At 39.4% G+C, this 14,617-nt stretch overlaps 4 protein-coding genes across 6 annotated transcripts; 2 read left to right on the top strand and 2 right to left on the bottom strand.

Moving 5' to 3' along the window:
• The first annotated feature begins 4 nt into the window (after positions 1 to 4).
• On the top strand, positions 5 to 3,024 carry nr2c2ap (nuclear receptor 2C2-associated protein). Its single transcript, XM_079647056.1, has 5 exons — positions 5 to 117; positions 295 to 385; positions 937 to 1,042; positions 2,063 to 2,130; positions 2,497 to 3,024. The coding sequence occupies exons 1-5, from the start codon at positions 80 to 82 to the stop codon at positions 2,617 to 2,619; spliced, it is 426 nt and encodes a 141-aa protein (XP_079503182.1). The 5' UTR covers positions 5 to 79; the 3' UTR covers positions 2,620 to 3,024.
• Positions 2,942 to 4,945, bottom strand: rfxank (regulatory factor X-associated ankyrin-containing protein). Its single transcript, XM_079647048.1, has 9 exons — positions 4,805 to 4,945; positions 4,594 to 4,698; positions 4,333 to 4,437; positions 4,163 to 4,228; positions 3,952 to 4,052; positions 3,730 to 3,855; positions 3,501 to 3,567; positions 3,335 to 3,415; positions 2,942 to 3,240 (listed from the first exon to the last, which is right to left on the bottom strand). Exons 2-9 carry the CDS (start codon positions 4,691 to 4,693, stop codon positions 3,188 to 3,190), a joined length of 699 nt encoding a protein of 232 aa, XP_079503174.1. The 5' UTR covers positions 4,694 to 4,698; positions 4,805 to 4,945; the 3' UTR covers positions 2,942 to 3,187.
• Positions 4,946 to 5,012: 67 nt separating this feature from the next.
• On the top strand, positions 5,013 to 9,667 carry borcs8 (BLOC-1 related complex subunit 8). 2 transcript variants are annotated; one of them, XM_079647076.1, is made up of 6 exons: positions 5,013 to 5,189; positions 5,403 to 5,515; positions 6,141 to 6,205; positions 6,288 to 6,395; positions 6,970 to 7,034; positions 9,099 to 9,667. In XM_079647076.1, exons 1-5 carry the CDS (start codon positions 5,153 to 5,155, stop codon positions 7,010 to 7,012), a joined length of 366 nt encoding a protein of 121 aa, XP_079503202.1. In that variant the 5' UTR covers positions 5,013 to 5,152; the 3' UTR covers positions 7,013 to 7,034; positions 9,099 to 9,667. The 2 variants fall into 2 exon arrangements, with proteins under 2 accessions (XP_079503202.1, XP_079503201.1); XM_079647075.1 differs by lacking the exon at positions 6,970 to 7,034 and having other exon boundaries at positions 5,050 to 5,189.
• Positions 7,041 to 12,906, bottom strand: tmem221 (transmembrane protein 221). 2 transcript variants are annotated; one of them, XM_079647023.1, is made up of 4 exons: positions 12,452 to 12,906; positions 11,237 to 11,439; positions 9,696 to 9,781; positions 7,041 to 8,833 (listed from the first exon to the last, which is right to left on the bottom strand). In XM_079647023.1, exons 1-4 carry the CDS (start codon positions 12,488 to 12,490, stop codon positions 8,292 to 8,294), a joined length of 870 nt encoding a protein of 289 aa, XP_079503149.1. In that variant the 5' UTR covers positions 12,491 to 12,906; the 3' UTR covers positions 7,041 to 8,291. The 2 variants fall into 2 exon arrangements, with proteins under 2 accessions (XP_079503149.1, XP_079503148.1); XM_079647022.1 differs by lacking the exon at positions 12,452 to 12,906 and having other exon boundaries at positions 11,237 to 12,063.
• Between the last annotated feature and the right edge of the window lie 1,711 nt (positions 12,907 to 14,617).

The raw sequence follows: 14,617 nt of genomic DNA on the forward strand, positions 1-14,617 counted from the left end.
AAAGGAAAAGCTACCGATTAACGTCACTGTCGCAAAAACAAACAAACATCGCTTTACGTTTGTGATTTTAAAATTCAACATGGCATCTTCATTGATTTGCAGCGAAACTCAAAGCAGGTAAATTACAACTGTAAATGAATCGTGTTTATTGCTTTAAAGATAACCAATGGACTTATATGTAAGGCTGTCTCTCATTAACCTAAATCAGTACCACGCTAAATCAACCATCGTAGATCATGCCACATGTACTGCTGTATGTCACCCTCCTGTTGGCTAGTGTTGTTGTCATTTCAGGGTGAGTACAGTTTTAAACAGAGATGTGAAGCAGTATGGAAAGAAATACATGTTTGACTGCAACGAAGAGACGTGCTGGAACTCAGACCAGGTACATCTGCATATTTGTCCCAGTAGCATGAACAATACTTATTGCATATACTTTACTGTATATATATATATATATATATATATATATGTATACTTTATATTCTTATATTATAGCTGTCAAATCCGAAGAGTTGTAAAAACTTTAAGAAAAAAATAATGTTTTCTTTAGTTTTTTTTACTTTACCTCCTTTTCCTGCATTGCATTCATTGTAGGAGACTACTGTAGTAGTAGTAGTAGTAGTAGTAGTAGTAGTAGTCGTAGTCGTAGTCGTAGTAGTAGTATAAAAAGTGGTCCTTGCTAAGTCCTGAATATCCCCCTGGCCTCTCTTAATTTGTGTTGGGCAAACTGGTTTAGGCTATACAAAAAGGAACAAAGTCACATCTGTTTGGTGGGTTTTCCAGTGTAAGCAATAACACTAGGTATTCAAAACTACTAACAATTCATATCAAAAACCAAATAATAATAAACAAATATTCTTTAAGACTTCTCACAGAAAGTGATTGTTCTACTGTACATGTCTGAGAGAGTCATTCGCATCTTCTCTTTGACAGGGTGAATGTCAGTGGGTGTCTCTGGAGTTCCCTCAATCTGTCAAAGTGTCAGAGTTAAAGGTCCAGTTCCAGGGAGGCTTCTCAGCCAAGACATGCAGACTACACGGTAAAACTCAGAGATAAAATATTCTAACTTTAAGCCTGGTCACACATTGTTTACTTATCCATACTTGCTTAAGCGTTCTCACGTGTTTCATTTTACAGACAAGATCTAAGGCAGGGGTCTGCAACCTTTTTGACCGAAAGAGCCATTTTCCCCCCTTTTCCACAAAAATGTTTTGTCTGGAGCCGCAAAACATATTTGATAGCTTGATTGCTTATAAAGTTGTATATATTGTTACATCATAGACAAAAACTACAGTTTCTTTGCATTTATTATTTATTACATTATAGAAAACGGTTTACCTCTAATAATAAACAAATAATTATTGTAAGGAGAATAAAAAAAAATATACAGGCCTACTTTAAAATAAATTAACACAGCACTTGGGGAGTCGTCTGCCAATTTGAAGAAAATTAATATAATTAAAATGGGCCCACTTTGAAATAAATAAAAACTTATAGCTGCACCCTAAAAAGAGTTAACTGATTGAATTATGACTGAAGATCGTCAGCTGTCTTCCTCTTCCGTGTTTTTCCTCCAATACGTAAAGGCTGCAGCACCTTTGACAACTTCTCTCCATATCAAATATACCGGTAATCCAGCATCGTTTGCTGTGAAAGCATATAACTCTAACCACGCAGAATGAAACCGTCTGTGTTCCTCCGATACTTTTATTTTCTTTGATTTATCCATAGTTCGCTCATCGAGCCGAGGGTCAGGTTATTCGCCTGCAAGAAAAGGCACTGGTGCAAGACCGTAGCAGGATATGACACATATTTGTAATTGACCTAATTAAAACCGTTTTGTTTTTTATCTATGTGTCAAAATACAAGATACGAAACATTTTCAACCGTGCAACAAAATATAAATAGTCCTACAAATATTTTTATTTTATTTCCTTCTTATTTTTTGTCTAAGCTCAAGGGAGCCAGAGCAGAGGGCTTAAAGAGCCGCGGGTTGCCGACCCCTGATCTAAGGTGTAACAAGATAAGGTACAATATTTTCCACTTTTTCTTACAACAGGTTGCCCGAAAGATGGAGCCTTTACCCAGATCTGCGATTTGTATCCAGAGGATGACAACTCTCTCCAGATATCCTTCAGTAACTGTGCAGCATTAGACAGTAGCCCTGTAGTTTCTTGAAATATTCCATGCTAAATGTTTTAGATATAGTTAACCTACATTTTGTACAAAACATAATTCATTGCATTAATTATAATAATGACACATGAGGATGTTTCCCACAAATATAACATGTATCAGAAAGATATTTCAGTTCAATTGGAATTTAATTCATTCAAACATTCATTCAGCCATTCAGTTACAGCAGCTTGGCTGTATCTGTCACTCTTACAGTGTTTTCTTTTACTGTTCTACGTGGTTCATAATAAGTATCAGACAATATTTTCCTGGCTATGCCTTTCACTATGCTTGTCTTTTTCTTAACTCCACACCCACATCTTTCCCATACAGGAGGCCCCTGCTGTGGACAAAGTAAAAATAATGTTTGAGAATAGTGCTGACTTTTTTGGGAGGATTATTGTTTATTCCTTAGACATCCTGGGGGGGAAAACCTCATGACCATTTTTTGAAGGCCTCTCGTGAGAGAGGAGGGGGCTCCTGAGTAAAGTCCAGCATGGTGTGGAGGCACTTGGGAAACATGTCATCTGTTCTGCCACCTCATGAACTGATGTGAAAGTGGCCTTTTTTGGTATGGACTATTTCTGGGAACTGTCAAGCCATCTCGCTCTTCATTACTCAAACACATAAGGCTTGGCACTGACTCTGAATCTGAGCTTTAATTGCAGATTTAATGGGTATTTTGTTCTCCTAATATATTGTAATGGTGTTTTTTTTTTCTACTTATATTGTGCCTTTGAATTGAAGCCTCAGACCAGTGGAACACAGTATAAAAATATGTTTTTATTAAAACTTGTTCATTGCTGTGCTTCAGCCAAACAAAAATAAAATCTACTGCAAAACATAGCATCTAGTCCTTGTTTGTACATAGTAGATGAACATTGTAATGCATACAAGTGGAATAAACAATAGGTATAAAATAGCAAATGTAGTTTACATGATGGTAATGTCTCTGAAGAGCTGTTAGTAGATCTGATATAAACAGCGTCCGACCGTTTTTTTATTCTTGTCATGTAGGTGGTGTGTACAGCTTCAGAATATGGTCCTCCAACACTTTCTGAACTAGAAAACAAAATAAAACATTTTTTACGGTAACCTTTAAAAAACGTAAACCTTTAAAAAATAAAATATTTGTTAGATAAAATACAATACATACTCTTTGTGTGTCCAAGGGCAACAGCTAAGGCCATTGGACTGTACCCAGAGTCAGACTCGATGGTCATGTCTGCGCCTTTGGCTTAAAAAGAGAGTCAGGGCAATTATTAAGCATTCAAACAGACGTTTCCACAATCATGGCTCTACATAATAAACATGCAATGTACCTAGGAGTGACTCTACACATTTGATGTGGTTCCCTCGCACAGCATAAAGTAGAGGAGTTCCCCCATTCTGTTAAAAAAAAAACAAGAATTCATTAAAAAGATAAACTATCCCATTCTAGTTATATTTTCCTTTAAATATGTTGTATCCATCATGTGTGTTGCTTTCCATAAGACATACATCTTGTGGACTTGTGATGAAATGCCAGACATAAAGAAAGTGATGATGTACCCAGTCAAATGTGTCAATGTCTACTCCATGTCTGAGAAGAGACTCCACAATGTCCACGTAACCCCCGGAGCTGGCCAGGGTCAGGGTGCTCTCTCGCTCCCTCGCAATGATTTTGGGGTCTGCACCCTAGAACAAAAATTCCCCAAAACACAAGGTAAAATGATGCATTTGGTCTTAATAATATGTGCACGTCTTTATGGACAGCAGTCGCTTACTTCTAACCTTTTCCAATAGGAAATCCACCACAGCTTTCTCTCCAAACGCTGCTGCCCACATAAGAGGCGTGAAGCCCCGTTCATCCTGTTGACTTAGCAGTGAACTGTCTGCAAAATAAAAACCAGTCACTGCCGATCAGTGGGAATCTTTGTACAACTTACTGGCAGGCAAAAATAAACATGATTTATAACTGCTTAGTGACAGCCAGATTCCTCACCTTTACTCAGGTGTGCAGCCACCTGTGAAACCTCGCCTTGAGCTGCCAACTGATGTATAGACAGAGCTGAGGGGAATAAAATATGAATAACTTAATCTGCTTAAGACAATACAAATACCATGATTCCAACAAATTGTATAAGCACTTTGCCCAACAAGCATCCTACTTACAGTCCAATGTTGCAGGGCGGACTGTAACCTCATTCCCACGCTGCTTGTTAGTCAGAGTGGTGGGATGTATGGACTCTTCATCCACATCCATGATTTCTGGAGACACTGGCCCAAGCAGATCAACTACAGTCATGTCTGTGTCACTGCTATTCGTTATTTTAAGACTACAAACGTCAGGGGACAGATGCTATACAGAAATGTATCAAGAAAGTCACCACAGATAAGAAACCTAAACTAAAAGATACAAATACACACACATACCATTGGACCTCTCATCTGTTGACTCGGGAGGAGAGACATTAGCGTTTGGTGACCGAATATGTTGGCCATCTGCAACCTCTTCATCACCTTTGCCCTCCATGATCACTGCAATAAAAACAAATCATGAACTACCCAAACATTTTGCACTGCTCTCAAGACAAGAAAAACTAGCAAGAATCACTTTGTAAAGCAAATGTCCCCGTCCACTCACCACATCGAGGCTCAGTCTAATGCGCGCTAACTTCCTTTTGTGAAAACTGAAAGTGAATAATCTCCAGTCGCACGATGGGTCTTTCTGACCATTGAAGTGTACCGAGATATATATATTTTCGCTCAGTTGATTAACTAGTTATACAATCGTAGTTTACAATGAATTAAGGTTTGAATCTTATCGTGTTCCGTATCCCTGCCGTTTGTGCTATTTGAAGGAAGAACTGACTTTTGATGATCGATGTTTCTGTCCGGAAGATTGTCGTGAGACACATGACAACAAAAATACGGAAGAGGCGAGAATCAGCTGACATACATCTGCATTTTGTTGTGTCTAACTACGTGCATTATGGAGGACCAGGAGATGCAACTGAAAGTGAGACGAGGTAAATATTAATTAAATAAACCTACATTATTGTTACCTTGTAAACGCTGTAACTAAGCCAGCAGTTGTTAGCTCAAATTAGCTGTTGAGCTAATGCTATGCAAGTGTTGTACATCGCCTATTTGTCCATGTCCCGTGCTGTTGAATGTTTTCCTCTTTTTCTAACCTATGTCCCGAATTCTCTGCTTTTGTCTATATTTTTTGGACTCTGCAGTTAGTGATAAATTCACGGAGAGCATGTACGTGCTAGCTAACGAGCCGTCAGTGGCTCTGTACAGACTGCAGGAGCACGTCAGAAGGTCCCTGCCCGAGCTGGTGCAACACAAGGTAAACAACCTGCTTTGTTATGCTGTTGGAGAAAGCAAAATACATGTTTCACAGCTACCACATTAAAGTTAAAGTCAACACAAATATATTTTAAAAAGAATTCTCGTGTTCAAATATATTTAGGAAGAAGAAATATTGTTATATCAAGAAACAAAAAATGTAAATGTTATTATTATTATTATTATTATTATTATTATTATTATTTCATATGGACTTATGAAACACAGCAAACAGCACAGTCCCCTAATGTGTTCCGTCGGTTCTCTTATGACATTATCTGTATGTCTGCTATTTCATTAAAGACCATTGTTATTTAAATCAGACATTTAACACTGTGGTAACATTGAATTCTGCCTGTTGGTTGGGAGTAGTTTTTGTATGTTACACACATATTGCCTAAGTCAAACCAAAAATCTCCCCAAAAATTGAGCACTTCCTCCCACCTGTACTACTATAATTCATTGCCTACCTTCCTAAACAATGCATCAGTTGGATGTAGGGAACTCGGCTCTCCAGTCCTGGATTTGTGCCATCAGGGATTTTGTCCATTTGGACAGTACCAACTAGTCTTATATATTTTTCCTGTATATTTGATGCTGGTATTTTGTTATCATGTTTCACACAGACTGACATGCAGAGCTGGGAGGAGCAGAGTCAAGGAGCTATTTACAGTGTAGAGTATGCATGCAGGTGAGGTGAAGCATAGACCTACATATTCGCAGACTTCTTGTCTTGACTGTTAACACTTTTATTGATCTCTATGTTTTTGCAGTGCTGTAAAGAGCATGACGAACAGCAGCTTGTATTTCAAAAACATTGACGGCCTCCTTCGTCAGGCCATCAACATGAAGGAACAGATTAGCAACTCTCAAGGACGCAGGTAGGAGGCAGCAGTGAACATGACGACTGAGATACATTGATGTCTGAAGTGTAGGGGTACAAACCAAGGCTTACTTCTTCAATCATTTGGACAAGGAACAGTTAAACATGTTCATCTTTCCAGACTAAAAATAGGCATTGACATAGTTATTGTCAGATAATAATTATTTTAGAACTTTTTTGGCTGTAGCATCCACACCTTTTTAAAAGTGTCAAAGATACTCTTGTCAGTCACTGTACTTTCATATTTCCCTATATCTTTAACACAATTGACAAGTGACTCTTGAGTTCTATCCCCTTTTGATTCAGTCTTTGCTCCACAACACACCTTTTTTTTGTTCATGCAAATTCTTGTTTACCTTTGTTTTGTATAATCCTATAATAATGACAGTTAGAATTTTTGGAACATCAGCTAATACAACTTTGGTTCAGTTCTTGCCATTTAATTTCCCAATAACTGCAAAATAATCATCAGGTCTGTTCTGAACTATTTTGTAGTTAATGGGAACATCATTTTTTCATTTTTGTTTTCTGTTTTATTTGTTTTTTTGTTTCCCATTGACACCTGCATGCAGCTTACATGATGTCCCTCCACATGCCCCGCCCACTACCTCATGATCTCTGGACTGAGGTGTCCAAGGTCAGTATTTTCCCCAGACTTGATGTAATCACATTCAGGATGATATTACATCTTTTCTTTTCTTTCCTTCTTTTTTTTTAGAAATGATTAAAATGTGCATTTAAATAACATTTAAAGTCAACAAGTTTTTTTTGTGCACAATATTTTAATCTCATTTTGGGTGTCAAGCACTCACTTTTTCTCTTAATTCATTTAATTTATAGTTGATATGAAACAATTTTGAACAGAGCATTACGAAACATCTCTGCACAAATATTTGGCAAAGGCCACCATATACAGTGGAATAAAGTATTCACATTATTACAATGAAAGATATACATTTGCCAGATTGATATTTGGGCAAAAATGATGAGATTTAAATCAAGCTCATTCACATAAATCACTACACATTGTACAAAATGTGTGCTCAAAAAGTTTTTGTGAAGTTAAAAATACTTAAAAATCGGAACAGGAGAAATCAGTTGATAAAAATGAACATGTTATGTGTTTTTACCACCTGAGTCCGATATGTTCAGGATCAGCATTCTGAGCGTCAAATGGTACAAACTGACAGATCTAACCCCTAGATTCCACCGGGTCCGTCTGCGTCGCGTTACGGCTGCGCCGCGGCGTCCGCAAGGATCGCGGCCACTCTAGTCAATGGGTGCTATTCCACCAGACGCGCCGTGTTACGGCTCACAAGCATCCCAGAAGCGTCTCGCCGCTGGGCTCCGCTCAAAATAGGATGCAAGTCTATTTTTCGACGCAAGGCGTTTGCAAAGGCGGCGGGCAAGAAGTGGACCGGTGACAGCATCCGGCCCATCCCCCAAATAAACTAATTTGCAGACCCTATCCCTCCGTAGTCTTTCAAGTAGGAGGAGAAATGCCAGCGTTCTCCTCCGGTTTACAGGCACTGTGTAAATTATATATATAGAATAATTATGATGATTTTACCACTAAAATACAGCAACACATCTTTGATTCATGTCGTTTATAACTGGGATATTACAATTATTACTAACTTTGTCTGTACAAAGTAGCCTGTCCAGGAAATATGCCCAAATCAACAAAAACTGCGAGCCGGCAGGCAAGACGCTCCGCTTCTGAAATGCTTCTGAAACGCGACCGGTAGGGTATGACGCTGGAGGAGGCCGGACCAAAACCGCGGCGCAGCCGGACCCGGTGGAATCGAGGGGTTACTCACACTCTTGCTAGCAGTCCCCTTTTGATGCTTAAAGGTCATCAGTGTCTTTAACCACAAGCTCAGCTTCCTTTGTTTCAAACAAGAGTAGAGTCTTTTGCGGTGATCCCTGACTTGCGTGCAAGGACACTCCTCATCTCATTGTTGACCCCATTCCAGGGTTTAGCCTGGGCCTGAAGTAGACCTGACTCAGTAGACAGGGTCCTGTGCATTCGGGGACAATTGCTACTGCTGCTGTAGCCGTCTTTATCACTAGCGTGGCCCTGGGAGCCCCCAGCAGGGGAGTACTGATGCTCCTGCTGGTACTGTTGCTGCCTTGGGTTGCCACATTGAGGGTAGGCGATCTGATGCTGGAGGTGAGACTGACTGCGTTGCATCCTCGGTTTATCCACACCAATTTTAAGCTCGCAGGGTCGGGAGACGGGTGCAATGCTGCTTCTGTGGTCGTTCTGGTAGAGGGTGCCGAGGTGGTCGCTGTGATAGTGTTTGGCACTCTGAGAAGCTTTCACCAGAGAGTGGATCACAACGACCAGCAGGATTAGGATCCCCGATGAGAGAACGCAAGCACTCGCAATGCCTGTCTCCACTTGAAATATGAGGAGCATAAAGATGGACATAGCTGAAATGGAAGACAAATAGAGAATTTATTTAAAACAGATACATTTAATAACCACAAACAATGTTGATCTGTGAGTGAAATCATTTAAAACAAAATAAATGTTAAGCTGCATCTGGGTCTGCTGCTAGTTTCTTTAATTTGGCTTCATTTTCACATTACTTTCTCCACTTCACAGCAATTTGATGCTTAAGAAAATGTATTGAATGTTGTTGAAATGTCATATAAAGTTTAGCTATTCTTAGAGTTGTTCTATGTTTATCTCCAGGAAAAGGACTATGGACTCAGGCATGCTAAAGGAAGGGGGAGAGAAGCACAACTCTGGGATGTGACGTGACTTCCTGAGTTGGGTGTGTTGCATCTACAGTCTCTTGCTCCACTACCTTTTGATTGAGGCTGAAAGTGGGGTCAGAAGACCGACACCTCCTCATCACAATGGAGTGGCTGCCTCCAGTGACCCCCCCCAGTACAAGTCGCTCAGTGGAACAGGGCACCACAGCGCTGCCAGATTCAGCATTAAAAACACTTAAGTCATGGACGCTGCTCAAAGAATGCATTGTTCTCGTGGACTCGGTGGACAAACCAGAGAAGAAAGCAGCCGTGATGGTTCTGCCCCTGCTGTTGAAAACCCATAGCACAGCCAATGTTTTGGTCACTACTTTTTTAGTCTTTGTGAATTTGTTGCAAAAAACTAGGATATCCCATGCATGCAAATTTATAAAAGCTAAACTCACTTACACAAGGAAAATCTGCTACAAGCTAAACTTTATTTAAGGATTAAATATATAAACTGCCATGTTTTTAAAAGGAACCTTAAAATAAACAACTACAATAACCTCTTGTTTTTCACTCTTTTTATTGTTACCTGCCAAGTAGACAGAAACCCCCAGGCAGAAGAGTCCGATAGCCACGTGTCGCACACCTCTGCTATCCAAAAGGAACCAGTCTGCTCTGTTTAAACAAAAAAGTTCAATGTTTATCATCAGCTCGTAAATGAAGACCATTTATAGCAACATTTTCCTTTTTAAACTCTTTTATTTTAACACAATTCAATGCATTTTGTGCAAAACCATCCAACTTCTCTCCTCTTTTTTTTATTTCTCCCCTAAAATATATGTATATAAAAGTCCTATAACATTTGATTATTGATTATCTAGGTTGGTTGCTATACAAGCTCATTATTATTCACATTTTCTGGGAATGTCCCCTCTGTTGTTAGGGAGGTCCTGGGTTATGTTGGGTTTATAAAGCGACGTGGGAAAGGGCCAGCCAGAAGCCGTGTGCTGGGTGCATAATGAGAGGAAGGCCATTGTTTAGACGGGACTCAGAGGGTTTGAGAGGTGGGGGTCGGCCAACAACATTGTAGCACAGGCCTCTGCACTCTGACACATAAGGAAGGCCCTTTATACTTCTGAAACTGTGTTTCTTTTAATGAAACTTAATGTAGTCAACTAGAATCTGCTGGGTTTTACGGAGATTAATTAAAGAAAAGTGTTGGCAGAGAAATACACTCATACAAAAGAGATTAAATGTTTGTTTAAGCAGTGTTGTAAACACTACATAAAATAACAGCAAATAGTAGACGTATGATGAAATAAAAGCTTCTTTTATCATTTTAATCATTGTTACCTTTCTTAAAGCATTATGTTTTTGATTAATGCATCTATTGAATTATTGTTTCTTATTTAATGCTGGACTCTGTTTACCCTTGATTTGCTATACCTTATGTTTAAACGTTTTACTAAACGTAGCCTTTCATTTAAATATGTATGGTCGACCATATACACCATGAACAACAACCTTACAAAATGAGTACAGTTGAATGAATATCTCTTTAGCATAGTGTCAATTTAGAAATCTAAGTGTAACCATATGAGTTATTATAGGGTCTTTGTATTTGAGCAGATTACATAACACAGGGAGTTCATATTTTCATGGTCATTCATTGTACTTAAAGTTAAATGAATTGACATTTGTTAAACACCACTGTGGCCTCCATTAACAACTACTGATACTATTGATGCTAAAATGAAGCTAGCCTGGTTGACCAATACACCACTATGTTTGCTATCATTACCCACTAAAGCTAATTATAATACCAAGCCAACTGAATTGAGCAATGGTGAGTTAGTTGCTTATAAATTCAACTTGTATTTGTGACAGAAATACAAGTTGTGTTATTTCTTCTAAAAACGTGCACAGATATTCTATAAATGTCACTTTTTTCGGTGTGTATTAATATTGCAGTTAGCTGAAAAGCGGTCACAGGTGCTTTTCAGAACTGACCGGAACTATCTGTTTCTGAACCATTTGGATAATCACCAGGACAACAAGTGAGTGAAGCTGCTGACAGGGCCTTCAGCAGGTTTTTTGTGGTAGAGGAGGTGTGTTATATGGCTAAAATACCTCTCCGTGTCCTGCTCTCCTCTGCAGACCTCTGTTGAAAAGTAGCTGTGGAGGAGACACACCACCACCGAGCTCAGATGGAGGGTGAGGGACAGGGCGGAGAGCACCGTGGACACCGGCAGCAGGACGGCCCAGATAGGAGCAGGGATCAACCAGGAGGCGGACGGGGGAGACTCCGTCACTGCCGCCTGTTGAGACTGAAGCTGGAAAATCAAAATGACCGATAAAACAGACATGATGGCCGATAAAATCCCCAGTAGAGAAAGAACTATGAGGGACCGCTGGCCGTACTGGAGCGTCATCTTTTATCCTCAAATGCAGGCGCTTTTTCCAGAGAATAAAGTTTCGGACTACTTTAAATACACTTCTCCGGCGTCCTAAACTCCCCAAAAGTGCGCTGGCATTTCAGTGCGAATAAAAAGTATTTCTCGGTCCTTTCGGGATGAATGGTTCCCTCTGCAGCATGGATTTTTGCAGTAGTTTGCTGTTGTGTTAGAGCGCCCCGCTGCTCAGTCTGAGCATGTGATGTGCTTTAAATCCCCAGATTAGAAACTTCGCAACAACAATGGACTTTTTCTCTTGGATCCTCGGAAACAATGTGTTGACGCGCTGCTGGGAAAGGGAGAGCTCACTGACCAAAGTAAAATCACCGTGACAGAACAAAGGGCATTTAAACAGTGCAGTCCCCCCTACACACTTTTACCAAATTAAAGTGCCTTTTTATAATGTGAGAAGTGGAGAAATGCATACTTAAAGCTTTAACTTTTAGGGCATACTCCAAATGAAAAACAGACCTGAAAACTTAGACTACATGTTTATTATTATATATTTATTAAACAAGGGCCGTGCATAAAATACAATGATCTCAAAAAGACAAAAAGAAGAGATGCCAGATTATAGCCAAAAGTTAATTTCCATCAATCCCTGCAGGTACACACATAACAACAACATTAAAACATTTCCTAGTGCCTTTCACACTAACAATTAAAACAGATCATAATACACATGTATAAAATATCAATAGTACATTTATTTCCTGGGCTAATAGATCAACCTACTTCTTATGATGTGATGTCACCTCCAAGTGATTAAAATATGTATTAGCTCATTTCAACAGGGCCAATTAATTGCCTGCTCATACAAACACTCAAATAATTGACCTTAACTTCATAAAAAGCTAAATCAAATGTGACTCCAAGTCCCAATAGTCCTTACGTTTTTCCTCTGCAAGATGATACCGTGGAAGGTGTGCATTTCAGCTAACTCTTGAGGAATTTGAAGCAGCAGGGGCCACCTTAGCAGACCCTCATCATTGCAGAATGCCCCTTTTATTACCCCTGCAGCTCCTCGGACTCTCTGAATCTAATTATCTTTTCAACAGTTGCCACGGAAACAAGCACAATTTATCATGGGGATGCACTTTTTTCCCCTTGCATCCACTTATTTTACAAAAATCAGCTGCCACCTTTGCTTTTATTTGCACATTGCAACCTTGTGAAAGTTACTTGTCCAGCCTGAATTCATAGAATTGATATTTAAAATTAACTCCATTTTCATTTCACATACCACTGCTGGACCGCAAACACCTTAAAGTCTGTGACCTGTGTTACAGAGGCCTTATTGTTCTGTTAAAGTTTGGGGTTTGGTGGAGGAGCGGGGGGGGGGGGGGTAGTAAAGGTGTAGCCATTATTCTGTTGAGATGTAGATAAGACTGTAGCTATAAAGGTACACAATGTGAACAATTGCTCTCACACATGTACACTGACCATGGAGGCTATTTCTGAATTCGACAGCCTCACCACATGCTCTAAAAGGACCGTGGCTGATCTTGTCGAAAGCAGAAGTGAGAAGTTTCAGGAAAATGAAAAAAAAAATGGACTTGACACGGAAAGTTCTCAAAGGCACCTTTCCACATCTCTGCTTAAGGGCTTTTGTATGTATTATTAATTTTAAGTAACTGGTTGTTATTCCTTCCTTCAGCTTGATGGAGCTCTCACTTGTTTAGAGTAAATGTACGAAGATACATGCGTAAACAGCACACTGAGGAAAGGTATAATTTCCCCTAAACTGCGGGTAATTATTGCTGTATTTACAGATGTGGGTTGGCACTATTCCCTGTTGGATTGATGGGGCCCACGCAGGTGAATCCTGGAGGTAAAGGCTGCAGCAGTCTGCGGGGATGTTGCTAAGTATTGCATCATGATGCTCAGTTTAGGCAGCCTCTTGGGAAAGTGTGTGTGTTTGCGCGTACGTTATAGCTCTACATGTGTCTCTGTGTTTTTTCCCTGTGCGTGTGAGAGAGCTGTTATCCACACTTAAACAGATGATCTGTATTAGCACATTTGTTGCTATATTATTTTTAGGAGCACATTGTGTCGCATCCCACAAATAGTCAATAATGCAGCTCATGCAGTGATGCAGTTATTAATATATCTATTAAGCTGACAGTGTGTCTGTTTTCCAATAATGTCTTGGCGTGTAACTGTCTCAGCTTTGGTGGGCTTTTTATTCCTCCTTTTTTGACTTTACACTGTGACCCCACTGCATTTCTTTATTCATACAAAGGAAAAGCTAATAAACACATAATAAAAGCAAGGTGGACTATGCATCAGTTAGGGCACAAACCACTCAAACAGAAATGTGGTAGCCTGTACAACAGTTGTGTTCGGTCGTTAGGCACTGTGTTAAGTATAAACACAATAGTCAAACCTGTACGATATAGTGCATTGTAATATTGCAGCCTTGCCTCTTATGCTCCCCCCCTTTGAAGCTCATGTTAAGTGTATGCCGAGACATCAGAGTCGTTGAATTAACTTTTGGTTGTTTTGGGGCTGTAACTTGGGGTGGTGTTGTAGTGAATTATAGTCTCATCCAGTAGTGTATGTTCAGAGGTGGCTAAATCACATAATTAGTTTCAGCTTACAGCTTTATTTGTGTTCAGTTTATTTACCCGATGAAACTGAGAGACTAAACACACGTCACCTACATAATCTGTAGGGATTTGGTGAATTGCCTGAGGACATTTTATTGGAGTGACTGTTTGACAATATATGTGAACGTTCCTCCCTCGTAGAAGGTCTATTATGCCAGAAGGCCACTCTGATATAGCTTACTTTGACGGACACATGTTTTTTCTGCATTTAAAATATATATCATTATGATCCATTGATCTAGATTCTATGCATTACATTAATGCACACAATAAACATTATTTTGTATTACAGCTGACTTTTATTCCATATGTTATTCCTCTATTTCATTCCATTGCAATTATATTTTACTGTTATATTTTACTATATATTTGTAATTATTTTTAATATTTGTCTAATCCTCTACCTGTGTTAAATTCCTCGTACGTGTATACCTACCATAAACCTGGTT

Source organism: Notothenia rossii (genome assembly GCF_949606895.1).
Source record: "Notothenia rossii genome assembly, chromosome: 1".
NCBI classification, from domain to species: Eukaryota; Metazoa; Chordata; class Actinopteri; order Perciformes; family Nototheniidae; genus Notothenia; species Notothenia rossii.